Source organism: Branchiostoma floridae, chromosome 4 (genome assembly GCF_000003815.2).
Source record: "Branchiostoma floridae strain S238N-H82 chromosome 4, Bfl_VNyyK, whole genome shotgun sequence".
NCBI lineage: Eukaryota > Metazoa > Chordata > Leptocardii > Amphioxiformes > Branchiostomatidae > Branchiostoma > Branchiostoma floridae.
The window spans coordinates 7,413,932-7,439,761 of record NC_049982.1 but is presented as its reverse complement, the minus strand read 5'-3'; the positions used below and the strand labels follow the sequence as shown (position 1 = coordinate 7,439,761).

At 42.7% G+C, this 25,830-nt stretch overlaps 2 protein-coding genes across 6 annotated transcripts; one reads left to right on the top strand and one right to left on the bottom strand.

Annotated features, from left to right (window-relative positions):
* Positions 1–594: 594 nt before the first annotated feature.
* LOC118413173 (melanopsin-like) lies at positions 595–11,944 on the top strand. The gene is made up of 4 exons (XM_035816374.1): positions 595–889; positions 10,090–10,224; positions 10,610–10,764; positions 11,111–11,944. The coding sequence occupies exons 1-4, from the start codon at positions 595–597 to the stop codon at positions 11,942–11,944; spliced, it is 1,419 nt and encodes a 472-aa protein (XP_035672267.1).
* Positions 11,945–13,749: 1,805 nt separating this feature from the next.
* LOC118413192 (leucine-rich repeat-containing protein 56-like) lies at positions 13,750–25,791 on the bottom strand. 5 transcript variants are annotated; one of them, XM_035816404.1, is made up of 15 exons: positions 25,463–25,790; positions 24,334–24,438; positions 23,269–23,425; positions 22,787–22,874; positions 21,666–21,823; positions 21,125–21,207; positions 20,468–20,579; positions 19,756–19,945; positions 19,159–19,356; positions 18,292–18,339; positions 17,792–17,844; positions 16,377–16,543; positions 15,391–16,005; positions 14,730–14,873; positions 13,750–14,030 (listed from the first exon to the last, which is right to left on the bottom strand). In XM_035816404.1, the coding sequence occupies exons 2-15, from the start codon at positions 24,372–24,374 to the stop codon at positions 13,844–13,846; spliced, it is 2,241 nt and encodes a 746-aa protein (XP_035672297.1). In that variant the 5' UTR covers positions 24,375–24,438; positions 25,463–25,790; the 3' UTR covers positions 13,750–13,843. The 5 variants fall into 5 exon arrangements, with proteins under 5 accessions (XP_035672297.1, XP_035672295.1, XP_035672296.1 ...); XM_035816402.1 differs by having other exon boundaries at positions 25,582–25,790; XM_035816403.1 differs by having other exon boundaries at positions 24,334–24,433; positions 25,582–25,790.
* Positions 25,792–25,830: the final 39 nt, after the last annotated feature.

Sequence of the window (25,830 nt, the reverse complement as noted above, 5' to 3'; positions counted from 1 at the left end):
AGTCTGGCATTTTGGCGGACCAAATGTTAATCTTAAAATAAGTTATTTTTATTGCAAGTTAGTACACAGAGGTAATTGCACGCTGATGAATACAATATGATATACAGATAGCGGGAAATTTATCAAATTAGAATGCAGGTTAAACATCTTGTCCTTTTTGATTCCCACTATATGATTTTTATCCATAAAATTGTGCATCAAAGACACAGAATTTAGCACGTCTATAGTGCATTCCATTTATGTTACAAAGTATACCACATATAAACATGACAACGTCCAGCTGCACCTTGATCAAGTCTCCAGGCCTTAATGATTCAGCTCGTTGTGTCAAACTGTGCCCAGGCACGGTTTCGGGCAAAACACGGTTCGAGGCACAAACTGTGCCTCAGATAATTGTGCACTGAGGTCTGACACAACGAACTGAATCCGTATTTTACCCCGAACCGTGCCTTGTGGTTAAATCTATAGTCTTGGATATATATGGTGCTATGACATCCGTCTGTCTTTGCCACATCAACTCTAAGTCTGTAACTGCTCCAAGACGAGCGTGAATTACGTTGATTCTTCCTCATCACAGCGCCCCGAAAAACAAAGATGGCGGGGCTGCAGGAAAAAAAGCACGTTGGACAGACTCCTCCCCTAAAAACACTAAACTCCGCCCCAAAGCACAGTATGGGACACGGTCCCCAGTGTGCCCAGAACTGTGCGCGATTGGGCACGATACGGGGCAGTCCCCGCGTGTCACAAACCGTGCTTTTGCCCCAGGCACGGTTTGGGGCACGCAGGGACTGCCCCAAACCGTGCCTAGGCACGGTTTGGGGCAAGGCATGGTTCGGGGCGCAACATCTGTCCATGCATCCATACAACCGCTTCTCCCGTCTCATAGCCGGTGCGTAAAAGGGAACATAGATGACAGATAGCTTTTTGCAAGTCCGGACCGGAGAAGTAGATAGTGTAATAAATAAGACTATATGATACAATGAATATTATTGTCGGGTTTGACTTCTCCTTTGAAGGCAGTGGTTAATGAACTGTCCCACGTTCTGTGTGATGATTGGATTTCGTGTATTTCTCATGCATGCGTTTAACAAATCGACCATAGCTTAACCCATACAGTCCTACATTTTCACGATTACCAAGAAGCGAGAAGAAGCCTGACTTCTGTGTTAGACTAGATGTGTGATACCTTTATTCATATGTTTTGTCTTGTTGTGACCTGTACTTAGCTCGGTTGGGCAAAAATTTGCAATGTTCATTTATTGATCAACAACAGAGTTGGTAACTACACTCATGGCTTTAATGATGGTTTTCATATTGGTGCCATTTTTTATACTACAGCCTCTTGTTTCAATTCTAAAACTCCAGTCATGGCTACCTCACTGGTGTCACTTCTACAAGTACAAATATTATGCCACAGCACAACATGTTTGCTCATTTGGGTACTTTTTCGTCATGTTGACCATCTCCATCATCATCATCATCATTTGTCATCCTCTTGAGAGGTGATGCAAACGAAGTTGGCCTTCCAGAATTGCCTGTCCTTCATCGCCGTAAGAAGACCTTTCCCCTCCAGACCTGTTTCTTCCTCAATGAGCTTCTTGAGAGTTGAGCTTGGACGACCGACTCTTCTCTTAGTGTCGGGGGACCACAACAATAATCTACCAGCTGGTTCGTTGGCTCGTGCCACGTGACCCGCAAGGCACAGCCGTCGCTGTTTCACTTTTGTAGAGACTTTTGGTAGTGGTCCGTACAATTGTTTGTTTGTAGTATGTTTCCACCATGGACAGTTATAGACTAGACGAAGCATCCTTGTATATGTGCCATTGAGTTTTTGGGAATGTGTCTTAGACATAAGCCAAGATTCAGATCCGTACAACAGAATTGTTTCAATACATGTCTGAAAGAGTTTTGTCTTGGTTTGTTTTCTGATGGGGGATTTCCAAACTCTATGCAATGAGTGAAGGGCACTCCATGCCAAGGCTATCCTAACATTCATATCATGAAGACTATCGGTGAAACCACCTAAGTATTTGAAGTCGGAAACCCGCTCTATGGAGCTGCCATCAGATGTTAAAAGTAAACTAGGAGTTGTTGGATTTAAGTGCATAAACTTTGTCTTGGAAGCATTGAGGTATAACCCTATTCTTTGGCAGGCAACTTCCACCTTAGTAAGAAGATTTTGTGCGAGTTCTATCGAATCTTCCAACAAAGCAATGTCATCGGCAAAATCTAAATCAGGTAGGGTTTCGGCCGGGTGACGTCGGCTTCGTCTGCGTCGGAGTGTTAGTCCCTCCGAGTCAGATATCGAAGACCGCAATGCATAATCGAGACATATAATGAAGAGAAAGGGTGCCAATGGGTCACCCTGAAGGACGCCTGTATTGATGCTGAATGCATCAGTTTCCCCCTCAGGAGTGATTACCACAGCAGTGGTGTCCTCATACATGGCACGAACAGCACTTACGACATCCGGCGGAATCCCGTAAGCTTCCAGTATTTGGAACATTTTGAAGCGATTTATGGAGTCGAATGCTTTGCGGAAGTCGATAAACACGAGCACCGCTTCTTTGTCAAAGTTTTTCAACTCCTCAACAATGCGCCTAAGTGCTAGAATGTGAGAGGTGGTTGATCTACCTTGACGGAAGCCATTTTGGTTTGGACGCAACACTTGGTCTATGACAGGACGAATTCTATTAAGTAAACAGCGGTTATAAATTTTGGATGCGATTTGAGACAAAGAAATACCTCTATAGTTGTCTGGCTGTCGCAAGTCCCCTTTCTTGGGGATGGGGATGATACCAGACATACCCCATTCTTTTGGGCGATTTCCATTGTATGTTGAGTTGCAGAAAAGCAATAGGATTTTGTCATGTTTGGTAACTTCCAAAACTCAGGTGGGAGACCATCCATGCCGGGAGCTTTCCCGTTTTTTAATTGCATGGATGCCATAACTACCTCCTCTTGAGAAAACTCGCCACTTTTAATCTCAGTGAAAACCTCGAACACTTTATGAATTGGTTCGCTGTCAGGGGAGGAATTAGTATTCACATTAAGAAGGTTTTTAAAATGATTCTCCCAGAGTTTTAGTCGATCTTCTCCTTTGATGTGCACAGCATTTCTTGATTTCTTTCCTGCTAGTGTTTTCACTAAGTCCCAGGCATTTTTTATATTACTTAGCAACGCCGGCTGTTCAAAGATACGGAGAGTTTCATTAATGCGCTTGTCTTCACAACGATCAAAGGTTTTCCGCAAGTTAACCTGGGCTGTTTGCACATTTCGTGTGGAAGCTCTTAAAGTTGCCTTTCTTGCTTTAACAACCAATTCGGCATCTCTAGTGTCTTGAGATCGACGAGGTTTGGGTGGTAACAATTCCTTGCCGGTTTGGTGTGCAATGTTAACAAAAGAAGTATAATTTTGCTCGTTCAAAGGGAGGTTTTCAAAACGTGACATGACTGTGTTGTCGATTTCCGATGCAAGTTGGTTGTCAACAGTAACCGCTTTCCAGAATAATTTCTTCAAAACTGTTTGTTTGGTAGATCTGAGGCTAAGTTTTACTGTGGCAGTAACAATACGGTGGTCACTGCCCACCGGGTTTGATGTAGAATATGCCTGGCAATCCTTAACACTATTGCGCCAGCGTTTACGATACAAGCAGAAATCAATCTGAGAGCGGTCACCCTTTGGAGATCTAAATGTCCAAAGCTTACGATTTGGCTTCCGGAAGGAAGTGTTACCAATTACAAGATTGTGTTGCTCAACAAATGCATTTAAAAGCAGACCATTACGGTTGGACACCTTGTGCATGGAGAAACCCTTCGCAATTTGGGCATTCATGTCGCCCCCTATAAACAGCATGGAATGTGGAGGGATAGCCTCAACAGAATGATTTAGTTTTGTGTAAAAGTCATTTGCATCTTCATCAGACAGACTGTTATGTGGGGCGTGGCAGGATATGACAACAGTTCCTGGGTTACCCTTGAACCGCGCGATAACAATGCGTTCGTCTACTTTCCTCACGGAGAGTAGTAGCGGTAGCAGTTTAGTATTGACACATATGCCGACTCCACGGATGGACGCTCCCACACTGTTTCTAGTGGCAGATGTTGTAAAAAGGGTCGTAGTTCCCAGATTCCTTGCAACTATGTCCTCTACTGTGGGACTATGGACAAAACGGTGTTCTTGAACACAGACAATAGAGATATCAAAATCAGACATAAGTTTGTCGAGTTCTACTTGCGCAGATGATGATTGAAGGGTACGGCAGTTCAAAGTTCCCAGCTTGTAGGGCTGTCGCGGCCTGGATAGTCCTTCTCTCGGGTGTTGACTTCCAGTCCTGGGGCCAAGCTTCGTCATGCTTGACTTTAAGCTCCAATGATGTAGGTGCGGCTCGCCACGCCTGCACTGGTTCGCGGTAGAGGTCACAAGTAGTCTCACAAGATTCCAAAACATAACCAAGGAAAAAGTCGTGGGAAATTATAATAAAATGAGAAGAAAAAAAAAGAAAGAAAACCCCTTCAGTGGTGCATGCCTCTGTGGTGGGAGGGGGGCATTCAACGCAGTCCCACAATACTGCAACAAAAATCGTTCTAACTTCAAACAAAACATAAAAATGGAACACAAAATATACTGTGAAAACTGTCTAGATGTTGTATGACTCCAACAATCTCCAAAGAGGAAAAAATATTGTTTTTATCTGAAATCAGGAAGAAATTATGTTACAATTTCAAACCTCTATGTCCGTACACAAAATAAAGCACTTTAATACCACCAAGCTTTCGATCAGTCCTTTGATCCTTCTCAAGTTGAAATGACCCAAAGCATAAGTCACACATCCGTACCGGAGGTGTGACGTCAGCATGTGTGACTTGTTGGTAAGCGCTTTATTTTGTGTACGGAAATAGAGTTTTAAAATTGTAACATAAATTACATAATGTTGACGTACGTCACAGAACTTATTAATCACATTTAGGCAGAAATTAATGAGCGCGCGGATGTCATCCATAAAATTTACTTGCTGTGGCCTTAGCTGAAGGGCTAAGAATAAGGGAGAACACATCGATCAGCCAATTAATTGCAACTTACTTTTTTACTTCTGATTTGCCATCTCTGACCGCGCATATCTGTTAGTACTGAATTCCATTCACAGAACAGCCCAGCAGCAACTGTTGTAGGCAATTAGAGCATTCAGGTCACCGTACTGGCAGTCGACAGTACCTAACGTTGGCATGTGAATATTTACAAAAAACTCCATGGATGCAGAAGTTGTTCCTCGTTGCTAAACATTTCCCGTCTAGTCTGCACCAGAAGTTTGAGTTGCCGTATAAGTTATTATCATATAGCCAGATGGAGTTGGCCAATCAGAGGCCCCCATTTCCCATGGGTTATCAGGCAGTAACCTCAAAAGTGGTCGGTTATTCTAATAACCGACCACTTTTTGGACCGCACCATTATACAGGGGACAGTCATGAATTTTTTTGTACTGTTGTTTGTGTGTAAACCATGCATAGCTGTCAAAAACATTATGATTGATTGGTTATGTTAATTAGGGCTCCACATGGGGAATATAGGGATACTTGAAAAGGAATTATGCTGATTTTACACATTTTCATTATGGCTTTCTAACGTGATTAAGCCGGTACCTTCCTAAATCACTTCATATATACGTACTTTGTCGTGCCCAAGTGAAAAGGCTCTGCATGGGGGGTACCAGGACTCCACTTAATACATGTAGTTTGTATTGCAAATAAGCTACATGTTGATGCTAATATGCTATCTCACAAACAGATGATTAGTTAAAATTATTAGTTAAATGATGATGATGAAATAGTTTAATGTTTGTATTATATATAGACACTATTGTACAATATATATATTGCAAATGTATTTTTATGTAATGTATTAAAATGTTTATTTGTTATAAAGGAATTTGTGTGAAATAACTGTCAGTTGGATAGGCTATATGATAATAACGTTAATGCCCCGCCTTATCCTCGGTGTATATGGTGAGATAATCCCTGGTCAGGTACGATAACCACCTCATAATCCACCTCGTTCGCTACGCTCCCTCGGTGGTTTATTCGGTGGTTATCGTCCCTGACCAGGGATTATCTCACCATATACACCTCGGGGCGGGGCATTAACCCTTTATTATATTTCACGTGCAAACTGTTGTGCAATGGCCGAATGAGAAGAGCACTCGCCTCCTCATGATCAGTGTGTCGTGAGTTCAATCCCGGCCCATCCAGCCATGCAAAAGACTTAATAAATGGTACATACTTATTTCTCTGCTTAGCATTCACTATGTGGGAAAACCTGCGTCACAATTCAAGCGAAGGCCGTCCAAATTTTAGATCGGTTGGAGCTCGCCGAATGTAAAAATGGCCCGAGCATCGAAAATCTTCTCCGTCACAAATTGGTCTGGGCTCGGTGTGTCATTCCGGAAATATCAAGTTAGATCTATTGTCCTTTCTGCCTTTTTGACGCACAACTGACATCACAGGGAGGTTTAATTCCCGGCAACGGAGGAGCTGCTAAAAATCGCCCGAAGCCCTATAGCAACCCGACAATCGCCAGGACGTCGGCCGTACTTGAGTGTGGCCGAAAATGCCCATTTGGAGCCCTAAAACAAGTCGGCCGATGTCAGTTCTTGATTTGTGACGGGGATTGAAAGAGGGCACGCACGGTTGCCACTAGCCTCTACCAGGCTTCGTGGATCGGTGGTCTAATTGTAGAAATTGGACAAATAGAGTCGATAGTACGCTGATGGGAGTTAGCCGGCCAGAAGAGTACGTTTCTACGTATGATTCTACCGATCCACGGAGCCTGGTAGAGGCTAGGTTGCCACCCTCAGTGGACTATCCCCGTGCTGTAGTGATTGCAGAGTTATGGCTCAGGGCTACAGAAACCGAGAACGGTGCCGCGGTCACCCTGTATGTAGTTATAATAATTATTCCAACCATACACTTTAAAGGAATGGTAAATATCTCATGTTCTGCTTCTGACTACTTCTTTAATTCTTAAGAACAAAAAAGTTTCGAAACGTCAGACACTGAGTATGCAACCTTTCATGCCCTATCTTGCCTATTGACACCAACCAAGTGATTCTTATTCATAATTATAAATGGTGCCCATGGTAACACGTGTACGTAGCGTAGCGACGTTTCGGTGTGCAGTATACGTCACGTAACGTTACGCCCACGTCCAGTTCTTACTGAAACCTCGAGCATTACACCGCAGACGACCGTCTTCTCGCAGCACACGGCCGGACCCGCGGGCGTCTGAAGACCACCCGAGCCGCAGCAGCTGGACAAGGTGCGAATAGAGCTTACGCCTTAATTTGTCTATTCCTTTGGTATATGATGTTGATATGATATGAAACCCGGAATATGGTGAAGATGATATTGTATGCTTGTTGTCATCATTCACCTCTTTTTGGTTTTGTCAAATTCTGGGGCCCGCTTTGTTGCATACATGCAAGAAAAATAGAACGTAACGTTGCAATATTTTTTACCATCAGTCCTAAGAAGTTCTCTCTCTTGCCTTGACTTCGCGAACGAGGATTTCGAGGGCTTAAGACTAGTGCGATTCAAAAGAAGGACTGTATCTATGTTTCAGTGTGTATTTATGGGTTTGGTCTACCTGAAGTATGAATGATTGTCTGAATGATTGGCGCGCCACGGTCTTTTCTCATTCAATGCATGGCTATCATTGCCAACATTGCCAATTTGGTTTAATCTATAAAGTGTGACTTTGAACACCATTCGTTACCCGTTAACAGTACCTTATAGATGTATTGGATTTAACGGAAACCTTGAGATGTGGCATTGTCCAACGCAGGGGGCGGTTGACGGACGGAGCAGACGAAATCTGCCGAAGGCTGCGCGTTTCAAACCGCAGATGAAAGAACACTCTACAGCCTTTTAAGTCGGTGTTGGCCTTCTGGTTGCCATGACGCAGAGACGCAGTAATCATTATTACGATGTATTTATCCTTCTACACACCAACAACAGCACGTATTCGATATTTACAATGACGTAGTTTGATTGTCTGTTTGTGCAGCCTTGAAATAGCGGCGGCTGTGATTATTCATGCCATTTCTTCGTGTGGGTGCATTTAGTCATGTAGTATCAAACAGTTAATGGAAGTACAGCCTGCTAGAGGTCATAACATGTACTCTAATGTACCTGAAGACAAACTAACCAAACGTCAGACAGTATTTCGCGAAGGCGATGGACATTTAACATATTTCAAGTACAGTCTGTATTACCGTAAACAATCGCCCAGCGCCCATGTCCATGAATATCTGCTGCAAGACCTGTGCGTGCTATATAGTCACGTCTGATAATGTGTATTATTGTAAGATAGCTGGCGAATCGGGAATGCCCATCTTTATATTAGTAATGTTGTCAACACTTTGCTGTATTTACTCAACATGCATAGCGCTACGTGATAATGTACCCATATCTCAATATCTGTTTATTCATCTGCGTTAGTACACACGCGTGCTTCTCCTTCTGAAGATAGAATATCTTGACGAGGTGTACCACTCGTGGTGCCGCTAATACTTTTGGTTAATCAAGCACCTTAGTAAAGTTACAGGGGTAAATGCATGAAGATCCCTAATGCATAAAGCCGAGGAACCACCCTTCAGCCTCACCGTGTTCTAAATGCTCACCTCTTGTCCTTCGGAACCAAGTACACAGAACCAACAAGACTGGCACGTTTAAGTGCCTCTAAATCTCTAATGACAAACCTACGTCGGCTTGGGTAAAAAGTATGCATATACAATTAGCGACATCCAGTAAAAAGGACCCGGATTTATCTACATTCGACTTTTAACTCAACACCTACTGACCCCGCGGACCTTTATCAAAGTGAAGATAATCTTCAACACTTGCCTGTATGGTACTACCTCTGAAGATAGAATGACCTGCCGAGGCGTACCACTCGTGTATTTTTAGTTTAATAGCGAAGTTGCAAGGGAAAATGCACTACCTAATATACGAATCCGGGGATCCACCTTCCGCTTCACCGTGCTCTTATTTATTCATGTACCTAGTGTCCTTCGGAACCAAGTGCATGTGGGCTCCCGTAGAACACTGATGCAACAAGATATACTAGTACTCAGAAATTTACAGGACGGGTATTTTCAAGTGCCTCTAATGACAAACCTACTCCCGCTCGGGTAAAGGTGTGTGTGCCTACACAATTGGTGACGGCTACTTAATCCACAGAGCGCTAGCCGAGGACCCAACTTTCGCTTTACCGTGCTCTATATATAGCTAAGTGCGCACCTCTTGTCCTTCGGAACGGAGTAGACTCCCGTCGAACATTGATGCAACAAGCTTTAAGATATACTCATAGAAACTAACAGGACTGGCACTTTGAAGTGCCTCTAATTACAAACCTACGTCGGCTTGGGTAAGTTGAAGTAGGCCTTTACAATGATCTACAATCAGTGACGACTACGAAAGAGCATCGCATTTATTTACATTCAACTTTTAACTCGACATCTTCTCCTGACCCCGCGGACCTCTATCAACGTCATGATCATCTTCACCACTTGCCTGGAGCCAGGTGATTTGTTTTAGAGTATTCTCAAGAGATCCCGGCCTTATCTGGAGGTGACAGACCAATTTTGCGTAAAGGCCTACAGCATCTAGAGTGCATTCAGTGATGTTTTGTCATCTGACTTCTAGGTTTGAAGAAAGTGTTCACTAGCTTGGGAACAACGAAAAACATCTTCAAATTCCATCCTAAAACTAAATACAGATATCTCTTGAAAAGTCAGACCTTACAGATTTCTGTCCCCGTGGCCGCATTGTTCTGAATTCCTAATTGTATGTTGAATATCTTGTCCTTGAGTTCGATTCCGACCAAGTCATACGAAAGGCTTTGAAAATGGTTTCTCTGCTTAGATTGCACACTTGGGGGGAAAGAAACATACCTAGTCCCTGCTGTAGTGATTGCACAAAGCTGTGTGACTTTGAAATGGAGATGGCCGCCACCCTATGCACTATTTGGTGCGGGGAAGACCAAATATAATGCTATATAAATGTGAACATTTTAACTTCACGTCTTATCCCACAGCCAAAGTGACGACCGCCACCATGCTGTACGAACCAGGTAACACCACCACTGCTGCCCTCTGCGCGACATCTCCTCACCCTGCCGCAGCCTTGGTGTACACCACAGACGAGTTCCCAACGGATTCAGTCTTCACAGGTATTTCCTTATTAACACAAAACCAATTCTCTAAGCAGAGGTCGTTACACTTTTTGACAGAGGGCAATCACTAAGGCTTTCGCTTACGCAGAGGCACAGTACTCTCGAAACTCATTGTGGTCACATGCCAGAGGCAGTTTGCCATTAGATGATAATGGTAACGCAACTTCTTGGTTGATGTTCAGGGATACAAAGATCGATTAATTCATATATGGACACTGCTTGACGTGACGTTAACTTAACTGGAAATATCAACTACACTGAGACTGCCTAAAGAGTATGATATCAATTGACGTTTACTACTCAACTGATACTAAATCTAGAGATACCATTTTCGTGCACGACCATTAGTAAGGATTATGCTCACTATTCAATTGCATTTCAGACTCTACCACACCGGGTGTCATTTGCGATGCCGCTGAAGATGCGGGGGGTCTGTCCGTTATCCAGTGGACGTTCATCGTTCAGATGGCGATCATCAGTGTGGTGGGCACCCTGGGGAACGTCATGGTCATCATGTCCTTCTGCCTCTACCGACAGGTGGGGAATCTGCCTGTACTTTCTTCAAGATCAGAACAGCCAGAATATTTGATTGTACAAGTTGACAGTTGTTATGAAGTTGTGATGCTTAAGACCCAGACCTCATACTCTTCCAAAGGCTCAAAGGTATACAGATTCATTTAGCGCTTAGTGTCCCTGACTCAATAAACTCCAAAAAATCAAACAGTTGACATCTCCCCTGAGCTGATGACGACTGCACTTGATGGTGATGATGCTGACGATTGCAATAGATAATAAGGACCATTTTAATTTTCCGTTCGCATATCTATTACATGTACATGTATAGATAAAATAAAACATTGTTCTTGTCTCCCTCACCCCCTAGGTGCGCTCATCCATGAACATGTTCGTCCTGAACATCGCGGTGAGCGATCTCCTGATCACGGCCGTGCAGGCGCCCACCCGGCTGGCGGCGGTGGTCACCGGGGCCCCACCAGGCGGCCAGGGCTTCTGCGCCTTCCTGGGGTTCATCGGCTTCCTCAACTGCTGCATCTCCGTCCTCTCCTCCGCCCTCATCGCCTTCAACCGCTACATCCGCATCTCGCAGTCGCCGAGCACATACATCAGGCTGTTCGGTCCGCTCAAGTCGTGCATGTGGATAGCGGCGTCCTGGGGGGTCTGTGTTCTCATCGTCATTCTCCCCGGCATGCTGGGCGTGGGTCGTTTCGGGTGGGACGGGGTCCGCAGTCAGTGCGACCTGGACTCAAACCACCCTTACAGTCGATACTACTTCTCTTTGGTTTTCGGGGGTGCTTATTGGATCTCTGTGTCCACAGTTGTCGTGTTTTATGTCAAAACGTATCTCTTTGTTAAGAATTCCGTGATGACCATAGCCCAGAACAGGTCTAACTTGGGGAACAAACGGGAGTACGTGTCGACAGAGATGGTGCGCAGAACGAGACACATGTTCATCATCTTCTGCACATCCACCGTGCTGCAGGCCCCTGCCGTGTTGTTAGAGAGCATAGACTTCACGGCGTCCTTCATACCGTTTGAGGTGATTTTTGTGGGGATATTCCTGTTCGGGTCGTGCCACGCTATCAACCCGTTCATGTACCCGTGGAAAGTCAGGGTGTTTCGGCGGGCCTTTAAGGCATTACTGCAGTGCAAACGGAACCTGCCTTATGTACCTGGACAGCCCCCTTCCCACCCGACCTAAACTGTCAAAAATTCAACTCTTAAATGTACTGTACATACAACATCGATGTGCTCAAAACGTTTTATACAACCTTTTGTACCTCCAGTGTCTACCTCTTGGATCCGTTGTTTATACTGTTTTCTGGAAATATTTTCCAATGACATATCTATGATAATGTTTCACATCGATTGTACAAAAAGCACCAATGGAAAACGTCATACTGTAAAAATAAAAAAAAGACAAAGGATAGTGGTATGTTTCTTTTTTTATATGACAAAAACAAAGGTAACATCCAAAAATGTACACACGTACGGATTTGTACTTCAACACAGGTAACTGTCATTATGATAGCTATGTGGAAATACTGGCGAATACCTGCACACTGTTCGAGATTCCAACTTATATCATTCACTTAAAAGAGGAAATCATTTTCAGAATAAAATAACTACATCTTGACATTTATGTATTTATCAAAAAACAGAACAAAGCTCTTGCTTTGTTTTGCAGACCTGCTTCATCCAACTACTAGTAGATCTTTAGTATTCACTTGCTCCAAAGACTTGTTCTTAAGCTTCTTCAAAATTTTCAAAAGCTTGAAACTTTGAACACACTTTCAACAAAGTTGTCACAGTAAGACTTATTCACGAGGCACGGCTGTTTCCACAAGATTGATAAGTACAAATACCTGCTCTGAATAATTGGAAGCATTTCAGTAAACAGAAAAGCTCAATAATTTCATAGGAGCTTGCAAAGTCCTTAGCACCAACACCATACTATCACACCATACATTCAAAACCTGTGCAATAGATATAGACATGGCCAATAGGAAACTTCCGCCTTAACTATAAACTAATACTGCAATGCACAAATTGTTTCTGTTCCAAAATCATCCAACCTACCACTAATCCAGAAATCATTATCTAATTAAACATTTGTCAAAAAAACAACATTTGTCTAATATTCACAACACCACATCAAAGTATAATTTGTCACTGACTGTCATGCAAATATATACACATAAACCAAAATATATACAAACGTATATATACACACACACATAAAATTGCAACTTACATTTTACATAGAAATACAGGAACTATCTATTTGGTCCTTGTTCCAAATTTTCACATTGACAGAAGGAAAACTCCAGTTTTCCACAATAACTTCAAGTCTAGGATATGTCTTCACGACAAGTCATGGGTGCTAAATTGTATTTTGCTGAAAATTGCTGGAATACTACAGACGATTATAAAATAGATGTGTCTTCACCAAGAAGTCTTCACAAGTTTACCCTCAGGCACAGCAGATGTCGAGCACAATACTTTTTTGGTCCTGTCATGACTGCACCAGTTGAGGTAAAGTCAATAGTCATTGATTGTACACATTCATGACTATTGTAGAAGGATACTTCACAGCTCGCAATGCAGTAAGGTAAAGAAAAAGACTACAATGCACATCAAATACAACATATACGACATATCTGAACTACTTGGCAGGAGCAAAAACATTTGGACCATTGACTTGCCAAACTTGTAGCTGTAAGATTATAACATCTTTGTAGGCACATGTCAGGGCTGGGTCAACACACAACATCAAAAATACAACTTGAATATATTTTAAAACATTAACCAAGAGGAAGTGACAAAAGAGAAGGCGTCAAGTCTGACCAACCTTACATGTAAGCTTTAACACTACTAATGTTACTGTCAACAGTTATCTTTGTTCACTTTTGGCCCTCCTTGTTGACCGCTGGGATAGTGGGCTGGGTTAGTTCCCCCACTATAACTTATAAGCCATTGGCTAGAAGCCTGTGGGGCCACAAACAAGAGGGCACTAGCCCAGCCCACTAACCCAGCCCACTAGCCTACCTCGATTTTGGAAACCCAGTGGAAAGGGACCCTAATCTCTAACAGAGTTCCCTCACGTGGGAGGTTTGTTTTTACTGGGTAGCCGGTTGGGTAATCTCTGCGACATCATGGCAGCGCGTGCGGTGGCGGGGCGGGGGACGGTCGGGAGCTGCCGCCTGGGCGGGGTGTGAGTGGAGCGGATGACTGGCTGGGTGGGGTTGGCCTCTGTCGGTGGGGTCCGTGTGGGTCTGGCAGCCGGTCTGGACAGGGAGGAAAAAAGTGGACACCTTTTCAACTTTGATATCAAATTTCTCTATGTCAAGGTTAGACATCTAGGTAATAAAATATGCAAAATAACAGATATTACAGCAACTGGGTCACTCAAAAAAACAGACATTAAATCAACTTGTTCTTTACTTGATGTACTAGTATGCATAATCATAGTTTTCAGTTAAAGACCTGTTTTGTTGGACTATAGACCCTTCTTATGATCAGTCATTGACAAAAAGTAGTGGACACTACTTGAAATGTCTGACTGACAAATTTAGATAAGTTTTCTCATTGACACAAGCTTGAAGAATCCTGTCATTTGTGACCACCTGTCCAAAATAGAACAAATTATGTAAGGCCTCCAAGTGGGCTACTTGGGCAGGTTTGACTGTATAAATATTTGAAGATGCAAGCAAGTGAAGTCTGTACTGCTACTGCAAAAGGGTACATTTTAGAAATCATAATTGCAATAAAATTCCTTGGTGCCCCAGTCCCCTTTTGAGGCAATCATAATGTTAACGGGCCCCAGAGGGCTCAGTCTGCATGCAGGGAATTTTCTATTAGCAGGGGACCTAACCTATTCTAAGTAACAGAAAATCCCTACTGTCCATCTCTCTAATTGCATCATCTTGAATCAAATGTATTTCTTTCAAATCAACCCTCACAGAACTCTTTTTGGTAACACCCACTTTTCTGTTTTTTGTGCGGCTGCTGGGTTTTCGCTAATCCTGGCGTCTTCCCGCTCGTAGATGAGCTGACGCTGCTCCCGACTCTTGCGGTTGCGGCGGGGGGAAGCTCTCCTAGCACCCTGTCCGTCTGCACTGTCATCAGAACTACGACAAACAAACGCCAAAAATTCACCTTACTGTGCCATTATTCATTGCCAGTTTGTGCACACCAGCAAACTATTTTTGTGAGTGTGAAAGAAGAGTAAGGGGACAGTACTGATGATGGTGGAGTGAATTGATAGACTGGTTGGTATGGATGGATGGGTGGGGTTTACTAGATGATTTGACATAGAATTTGGATCAACTATACACCTGTTGTCACAGTAACACTTGTGGGCGGAATTAAAAAGACAGCCTATCCCCCAAACTTTGACACCATAAACTCTGTATCCAAAATTTGGTACATGGGCGGCTGGAGGAAGTCTGAGTGTAGATCACTTGTTACCTGGTTTAGCAAGAATCCTGAACACTGCATGGCAGCTTTCTTTCTGGGGTTTATAAAAGCTCAACCAAGAGGCATGCACTGTCAAATCTGCACTAAAAGTAGCAGTTTTCATCACAGCAATACTTTAGATAGACCTGGCTATTTCTGAAACTGTATCTTGCTTGTAGATGTCCTCACCTGTAAGTCCTGGTCCGTACAGCAGGCCCAGCCTGCGGACTCGTGTCCTGCTCCGGTGAGGACACCTCACTTTTCGCTCTTGTCCCCTGCTCTCTCCCCGACACTCTTCCATCTCTGACCTGTGACCTTTCGTTAGATACCGGTGGCCTCGTGTCTTCCTTCGGCGCCGACGATCTTAGTCTCTCGACGTCAGTCTCCTCCTTCGTGCGCGGCCGGTATCGTCGCACTCGGAAGTCAGCAGCAGTGCGAGGTCTAACTACCCCGTCACTCAGCAGTGGTTTTGATGGAAGCAGCCTTTGCGAGGAAGGGGGGCCTTGGGGCGATCTAGGGGGTGGGGAGGGATGGTGTGTAGGAGACAAGGGGGGTGGGGAAGGTCGGTGTGTGGGTGAGGAGGGGGGAGGGGAGGGGCGATAGACAGGGGAGGTGGAGGGTGGAGACGGTACATGGACAGGGGACTGGGAACGGAGGTACAACTGTGAGTCTTCGTCCACGGGAAGTTCCACGTCGTCGTCGGAGACAGAGGCGTCCGAGCCGTCCTCTACGTCCGCCGCCTCGTCGTGGGAAATCTTCAACACCTGTGGTTCCCTCATCTCCACATACCTCTGCTTGATTTTCCTGTGATGGGAAAATCGGAAATGTGAGACATGCTCCATAACATTTTGTTTAACAGCATCCTTTGGAAACCCAACAATAACAGTAAAAAAGACCTGTAATTTTTTGTTTTGTTTTTGTCTTATCTCCTGGATGTTAGCAATCAGACCTGAACGACACCCCGCAACATCCAACCCTTGCAAGACAGAACAACGGATGCTAATCCAGATAGACAGAATTAAATTCCCAAAATGTAGGCTGGGAAATAAGGCTATGTATGGTAGAGCTACAACCATACATAGCCAGTCTGAAAAGTCAGTGACAAATAAAAAAAAGTAAAACAAATTGCAACATTTTTGTACATACATGAAACAGTACACTTGGGATTAGCCTACCCTTCATATTCCTGCCTCCAGGCTTTCAGCTCAGCGAACAGGTCTTCCTTGGACACGTCTGCATCAAAGGCCTCGTCGTACGTGTGCTCGGGTCTGTGCAGCAGGTGGCTGAAGGGGGAGGCCTGGATCTGCTCCACCGTGGGGAGGGCAGCCAGGGGGGAGGGGAGCTGGGGGGGAACACAGCAGATGTGAGAACGTGGAAAAAATACCTTCAATACTCAATACCTACAATAATCAATGGCATATCATCAAACAAAAACAGAAAATTGAGTAGAATAATGGGTGTCAGCATGTAAAAAAAATAAGTACAATTTGTGGCATACTGATGAAACAAAAACAAGAAATTGAGTAGGATGTGATGAAGAATTTATGGTCAAGATACATAGTACATGTATGTTTCTTCATAAAATACTTAACTTATGGCACAGTCACAAATCGTTTTATGACATTTGATGTTGGAGAATTTTCAAGCAGGCTGTGACAGAAGCAACTGCTGAGACAGCCTTTTGTGTAATAAGACAGATAAGCTTCATATAACACACCCATGGTAATCCCAAGAGTGCCCACAGTTTGCATTATCACACAACAATCTTACAATGAATGTGAACGGGACCTTAAAGTTAAAGATACTACTGTAGTAACAAATACGACATTGTGCATTGTAAGGTACATGCATTATTGCTGTAATCGATAAGGGGCGTAAAGCTGGCAAAGCCAATATAGGTGTTGCTGTGTCAAACCAGGTGTTGATGGGATCAAACTATTCTCTACACATAGTAATGCACATGCACTTATGTTGCACAATGTGCATAGCTGATGACTGTTGGAAAACTGCTAGAAAATCATTCTGGAGGAAAACGAAGGATTGTCTCTCTAACTGTGTAGTATTTCTGTGTGTAAGGGGTAAACTGTGGTGCAGGTGCAGCATGTAAAATGTGCCGGCACTCCCACTACAGGAATGACCACCTGCAAATCGCTGCAAACTATGTCATCGTTATCACCCTGCAGAAGCAGTGGGTCTGTACACCACACTCGGCGCAGGAGGAATAATGGCACCTCTGGGATAACTGCCAGCAAGCTTTTACTCTCATGCTCAAAGCAAAGCTGCAAGGAAAGGACAACATGGCAACTAAAGCGTGATGTCATTCCTGTTGCTCACATGTTCATCAGGACTGGAGCCTTCCCTCGGAGGGCTCTCCTTGGGAGAAGACAACGAGGGAGACAGAAAAGCAGTTTGACAATTAGCTGTCTCTAAGAAATGTTAGCAGAAACAAAACACGTCAGGTGCAAAACTTGGCTCGGATATCTACAGATTATTCAAGACATTTTCATTTGCACGTCATGAGCCAATGTTATTTCCTTTCTTAAGCACACACAGCAAAATGTCATGGTACGAAGAAATATAAAAGGTTTACCTTTCCTTTCCTAGTCTTCAGTGCCCTGCTAGGAAGGCCACATATTACTTCTCCTGTAAGAATAATGGCATAATACAGGTTATAACCATTAGTTCTAAATCAGCTAGCATGCTCAATGGAGGTATCTGTATCTGTATCTACATAGCCAGTATAACCACCGTTCGGCGTAACCCACCAGCTTTACAGGCACGCGGTACGGCAGCAGCTGGTTATATTACACCGAACGACCCGTCACACCTGGCTTTGGACATCTATGAGGTAATGTGATATCATTGCTCTTTTCAGCACAGACATTAGATAATCTAAGGCCTTACATCTTCCAGTCAAAGTTCTCCATACCGTAATTTACTTTGAGTATAAAACATATTTTTCAGATCTTCAAATATCACACATTTTAAACACCCATCGTCAAAGATGAGTAAATTTTCTTTAAGTATATTTCTGAATGCACTGAATTTCTTTTTTTTCTAACACAAGACTTAGTGCCTGACAGTTCTTACCTCTGGTGAGATCACTTAGCTCTGCATCCAGATCAAAGTCCTCTGATCCTGAAGAAATTCAAGATAACACAACAACATTTTAAAAAACAACACTGACTGACTACTATTTCATCAATGCTTCCTACAAAAATCATCTATTGCTGACAATTGATAAAAAATAATCATTGGATCTTTATTGATCCTTTAGGCCACAGCAAGTAAATTTTATGGATGACATCCTCTGCAGACTGCAAAAATAGTGCGATAGGGCGGAAAAAAAACAAGATGGGTGAAAAAAAACAAGATGGATACATTTTCAAAAATAGGCACCATGAAGTTGTGATGTTGTAACAACAATTAAAAGGACAAAACATTGTACAAGAGCCAACAAGGCATTCATTCCTGTATTCAAGACATATACTGGTGTGGTAAAAGTGACACTAGAGTGGTAGACTGGCATCACCAACAAAGTTGGTAACCACACTCATGGCTTCCATATTGGTGTCACTTTTAGAGCTATCCAATAAGTTTGTTTTCTACAACTACAGACCTGGGTACCTCGCAAGTGTCACTTCTACTAGTACAATTATCAGGCTACAACACAACATATTTGCTCATTTTGGTACTTTATCGCCATATTGACCATCCTTGCAGAAGAAGAAAATTCTTGTTTTTTTTCCTGAAATCAGGCAAAAATTAATGCGTGCGCTGATGTCATCCATAAAATTTACTTGCTGTGGCCTTATGAGAAATTACATAATTTTTGTATCAGTCTCCAGCCTTTAGGATAGGATATATCATATTGATACTTCTGTCTAATGTTTGTAGTGTCAGTCTGAAGAACTCATTTGCAAATCAACGATAGCAGTTATTTCCAAACCAAGTTACCTGCCGTCTCCGGCCTCTGTGCGCCAGCTGCAGCTGTCCCCGGTCTGACAGCAGTGCCGGGTCGAGCGCTGGCCGGGCGTGCTGCTGTCCCTAACCTGGGTACAGCAGAGTCCGGTCTCCGTCGGGCCGACCCTGGTCTGGCTGAGCCCGGTCTCCTGGCAGAGCCAGGTCTACTGGAACCTGATGATGGTCTCCCATCTGAAAATAGTCAAGTCAAGTCATGGTCATTGCACAACGATTGCATCAAGTACATTGTATCGCAAGCAACATGTAACAACAATAACCAATGAATCTATTAAACTACAGAGAATTGGATTTGTGATCAAACAACAACAGAAATCTAATCCTTTGTTTCCTAGTTAGTTGACATTATAGTGCCCTTTCCCAAGTTAGAATGGAAATTATACCCTATTCGTACACTTGCACTTTGAAATAAATCACATATTTTACACTACTTGCCACAGGGAAATAGAACATAAATTGCATCTCAACATTACGTGATAATGGGTCATGAAATGAGCCTTGGCCATTTTTTCCACAGTCTATTCAATCAAAACATCATAACAACTGTTACTCTTTTATCTAAATCCTACCTACCTCCATCATCAATGTCCTCATTTGACCCTAAGCTCTCCTTGATTGACTCGTTGACGACCAGTCGCTCGGCGCTGACAGTGGTAGGTTTGGAGAGAAGGCTGCGGTTGGAGGAGAGTGGCTCATCATCCAGGTACAGCAGGGTTGGCACGGACTGTTTGATGGTGTCTCGGTAGTCATACAAGTCAGTCGTCTGGAAAAAACGATTTTGCTTGTGAATCTCTGGGTCTGGAGCCTACAGGTGATTTGAGTGTTGCTGGAAAAACAGTGAAAAATTCTGAGAGAACAGAAAAAAAGGATCAGGATACTGTATTATACCCTCTTGCTGTAAAGAAAGTTCAAATATTGAGTCCTGAACCTGAAAGCTCACTCTAAGAGACTACAGCAACTGTAACTGTAACTGACTACACTAACTGTATTTTCCCAGGATGTTCAGCACAGGACTCCCACCCCCATGCAGACCCTCTTTTCAGGTTTTTCTTGACAGGTTTCTCTGCTGTTTGGACTGTATAATAGTCTACTTAGCAAACTACTGTGCTGTCAAAGGAGTGATTTTGTAACTTTGCCCATCAGAACTTTGTAGGGACAGGACCAAAAAGGAAAACCAAGATGGAGAGAAAAATCCATATCAGCAACATTCAAGAAGAAAGAAAAAAGTGTATGAAAAAAAATGCAGCAATCCATAAGAAAAAAATCCCTGCACTTTGTCCCTTACCTCAGCATCAGGATGGGGTGCCAGACACACAGGGTTCCCCTCCAGGGTCATGGTGGTCAGCTTGGGACACAGGGCCAGGAACTCCACCTGAGCAACATCATCTATGTTATTTCTGTGGAGACAGGAGTGAAAATACAGACAGTTAATGCTTGGAAGCAACTAAATGGTTAGGTACTCACTGGCCTGAAAGACAATTCAACGTCAAGGCATTGTCCACTAAAAATAAGTATTTGCTGGCAGATACAGACAGGTTTCTTCTTTCTAGTTTGAAATACATCAAGGAAACATCGTAAGTTGGTGATATGATTTGTAAAAGTGACCATTATATGTTGTTAAGTATATTAGTACTGGTTATGTCAGGAAGTCATGTTTATTCTAATTCTGCAACTCGGCGGTACTGAAGTGCTGACTAGTAACCCATGATGGTACTGCAGCCTGGAACTGTGTGAATTACAGTGTCTTCACAACAAGCACATGCACTGTATATACTGGCCTTTTTTTAATTAATAGACAGGAGACAATATTGATTCTGTAACAATTTGCTTGACATAAGAAAATTATGAAGATGGCTTATTTTCGTGTAAATCCATATCTTACCCCGAAAGTACAAACCCTGAACATTGCAAAAGACAACTGCCAATCCTCCCTATGACTTACCCTTCCAGGTCCAGAACCTGCAGTTCCTCCAACAGACTACAGGGGGACACGTCACTGATGTCATTGTAGGCCAGGTACAGCTCCTGGATGGAAATGACAGAAGGAATCATGATCACATGTGACTGAATCATTCTCAGTTACATGACATTCTAGGAGAAATGGATGTTTTCACTTTAACTGCAGAAAGATGCATATGGTATATAAGATACATGTAGCTACACTCAACATGAATGGATAAACTCCGGACCTAATGAAGTCAGAGTATGGTAACTGTTACTTAATTACAATGTATGTGAATTTTACTTATATTTGGGGTCAAAAGAGGATACAGTCAGCCATTTTCTTTCATTCTTTGGCCATTCAATTTCATATGCTACAAGCATCTACATACGCACAATATCCAGTTTATCATCTGTTGATGTGATTGAATATGGATGCAGATGCCTTCAATGTTCACACTTCTTTCCTTTACATACATGACTGACTGTGTGTATTCTAGACTTCTAGGATTCCCTACAAAACTTGACCCCGTGACTCCTACCCTGAGAGCAGACATGGAGCTGATGCCGTCCAGGTCCTGCAGCCCACACCTGGCCATCCACAGCACCTGCAGGTAGCGCAGGGACGTGCCCAGGTCTCGCACGGACGCGATCACGCTGTTGTTCAGCCGCAGCTGCTGCAGCTTGGGCAGCAGGGAACCTGGGGGAACAGAAGGAGGGTTATCATGAGAACCAAAGGACAGTGCAAGGCTGTCTCCAGCTTTACATTTTTTCCTTCCTTGTTTGGGAAGCGACCCCATGTTGTTGAATTTGCTTGTTACAGGGCTCGAAATTCATTTTTGGAATTAGGTGCACTGGTGCACCCAGCTTAAAAATTTGGGTGCACCACTTAAATTTAAGTAATAACCTAATAATAAAACTTAGTTACAAGCTATCAAACTCTTGAACAAGTACTATGACAAACATTTTTAATTATCTTTCTAACACTTAGATGTCAAGAATATGATGTATACTAGTATACTTTGACATCTTTACATACATAGACGTAAGAAAATATTTGGGTGCACTCTGTGCACCCACAGAAAATAATTGGGTGCACAGCTCCAATTTTGGGTGCACCTGGGTGCACATGCACCCAGTATTTCGAGCCCTGTTGTTATGTCAGTTTAAGCTGATGAAAATACATTTTCAACAATTTTGTGTCATGATGTTCATATTTTTGTGATGATGGGGTAAAAATGTTTCTGTCCCAACAAGCAAATTTCCGTCCCAGAGACAGTCCTGGGACAGTACCTGAAAACTGTTTTATAAAGAATAAACTGAGTAGATGAAGTATCATACTTTTTGAAAAAATATTCATCTTTCTGCAGGATCACTGTACCTACAAATTAGATTATGTTTCTTGATAAAAGATTCAGTTTTTCTCTGGACAATTATGAAACAAGTTTCCAATGTATGGCAATGTAGAAAACAATACATACCAGCAAAATTGTTGTTAAAATCAATGCTAAAAGCAACAAAGTAGGTCTATACTTTCAATTAAGTCCTCTTAGTACCTACAAATATCAGGTCAAAATCCTGAAACTCAACCCCTAATCACAAATTAAGAGTGCTGTAGTACAAGTATTTAGGGCATCAAGTAGTACATGGAACAAAAACTTACCAAAGTTCCCCAGGCTATTCTCTCTGGTGTCAACAGCCATCTCCAAATTCTGGACTTCATCCAAGTCTTCCACCCCAGTTAATGCTTTCTGTAACATTTGTCACAATAAAAAATGTTACCGAAGACTGTTATTCTGATACTTGATAGGTTTATTCATGAAACCAGTGCCTGTATCAGCTGACTACTTTTACTTTCTCCTGTTGCAGCACTCTTTTCTCTCTTAACAGGTTTAAACACAATTTGAATGACAATGCCTGTTTACTGTCAACAAACAGATTAGCAACAATAATACTCCCTTGACCTGTTTTTTCCAGATGATCAACGATGAACAAAACAGTACAGGAGCTCTTCATTTTTAAATATACATATCATCATCTCTCTTTCCCTCAGGATATCTATCAAATAATGAATAAACTGCAATTCATCATTTTTGCTTGTTTATGAGCTTGTGGAATCAGCCAATCAACACTGCTGTTACATACCAATCTACCAGGGGAAAGGTACTCGTCTACCAGTTCCTCTGAGTCCTCGATCATGATTGGTTCTGGGTTGATGACGTCCTCTGCATACTCCGTGATGCACACGTTCCCCTTTGGCGGAGGTGACGCCATGTCCCTTACGGTAACGTCCCTTGGGAATCTTTAAAGAATGTGCAGGAAGCAAATTTTATGCTATTTTGAAATTTAACATGTAATTTACAGCCTAATTGTCTATCATGGTCTGAAATAACAACAAAACACTCAAACAATAAATAAGACAAACCACTGACACCAGGACAAGAAATTATGTTACACATAAGCATTTCATAATTTTCTTTCATTTCCACTTCTGAAAAAAGTCTGTATGCCATTAATTGGTATGACCTTTCTTCTAGCTCCTACTATTTAGATTAACTATGTTGTTGCAGCAAATTCCATATTGTGCATTGATTACCAAATGCACACCTGTACAGGTTTTTATTGCTTCCCCCAAACTGTAATTATCACATCTTTAAACATCTTTCATTGCTCACTAAATAAGAATCCTCTAGGCTGGAGGATGCAGTTTTTATGTTGAGTCAGCAGATGAGTGGAGGCAAAACATAGAGGCTGATGTGAGGGAAACTGGGACCAGCTGGAGCAGGAGAAGGCCCAGGATCACAACAGATGGAGGTACCTAGGATGGGCAGTAGGCCTACAGGGTTGGACAAGTTTTCAAAAATTCACTTGTCCTATCTGGCAAGTACATGAAAAATTTACTTGCCAGAACCAACTTTTCACTTGCACGAAATTTCACTGACCCTTTTTTAATGTATCTTCACTCCCAACAATGGAATTCTTTTATTTTGGGGATATCTGAAATGTAGTGGGGACTGGGGAGGGATCGCACTCATGTAAAAATCTTAATTGCCCGATCAGGCGAGTGGGGTTGGATGGGCACTTGTCCAATTGACACTTTTACATATCCTGGACAATCGGACTAGTGGACTTGTCCAATTTGCTGGGCCCAAGTAAGTTTTAAGTAAAAAACTAAACTACTTGTATAAGCAAAGAAGAATAATGTCTGACCTGTAGAGTGAGGAGGTGCCTGTCTCCTGTGCACATGCCATGTAGGCACTCTGATGGGACCTCCTACACACAGGTCTGTCTACAGAAACTCAATAAGCACCTGAACTGGGGAAAAAACAAACAATAATTTTCACACATGACAGGCTACAGGTTCTGGCATCATTATTGGCAGATTCATATTATTATCATTATTTAGTGGAAGCTGATATGATTGTCATATGGTCTTTTATCACTATTTGTTTGTTTGTTTGCTTGTTTGTTTGGTGACCAACAATTTCAAGACTACAGCTATCTTTGCAGGAACTTATTATCTGCAAAACGTGCCAAGCAATTTCCAATTTCTCATAATCTTGGCTATCCCGGCAGGTCTCAATACGGCATTTTCATACCTTGACATTTTCATACATACGTGAGTGGGTGGGTGGCTGTGAAGATAATGAAATTGTTTCTATTCTAGCTACGATGACGTATATCTTTGAAGAACTGACGCAATCCAAGATGCAATTCCATACATAAGTGTATGCCAACTTTAGCGCAATGCCTCTGGGTAAGTTATTCAAGTTCAGGTGACATCTACATTTCTGGTATTGCTAGGGCCAAACTTTACACTGAAATTTTCAACATTATGGTTCTTAGATATAAGATCCATACATTGCCCCATTCTAAATATAGCTGGAGTTCCCCAGTTCCTCTCTCCACTGACGTGTTAGAGAATGCAGGTACATTTTTACAGAGTGCTCTTAACAAGTCTCAAGTAGCAAGTGCTTTTCACACCTGTGAACCACCTGTTAAGGCACCAAACATACTCAAACTTCACATCCAACAATTAAAAACCTACAACAAAACAATGTCAAGGACGTTCACAAACGTATATACAGGAGTTAAACTTGGAAAGAGTGACCAACTTCGTGGATAAACAGACAAGTTCAAAGTGGTAGCTGTTACAAATCTTTGCACCTTTACACATCACCAAATACTCGCTGTGGGGCGTGCCTCATGTCATGATAAACTAGCTAAACTGACCAATTTTTGCAACTCTACGTCGACATAAAATCCCCATCTAACCAAGGAAATTCAAATGTGGTGCATTTTTTTCTTGTTCACAATCACGTACTTAATGTAAACATACCTTTGAAAGTCAAGCCACGACTAATGACATTTGATGTTTTGGCCGTTGTCGAGCAACCTACACAAACTTTTCTCGCTGAAGAATGACGGATTTTCTCCCAACAAAAACACATTAGTTACCTGTTTCAGCTTCCCGAAGCACGAAGTTTCAAATCCAGAAGTCCCGTTCGAACTGTGAATAATGCCCATGTACTTCAGAAGTGTGCAAAAATGCAACAACTTTCGTTTAAAAACTTGTCTTGCAAGCCTAGGTAACGACCGACGCCAGGGCCGCCATTTTTGTTTCTACCGGGAACGAAGATTCGCGACGATTTGCGGCAGTTTGTGTCGTAATCGTCACTCCTGCGGTCGCAAAATATGGTCTGTCTT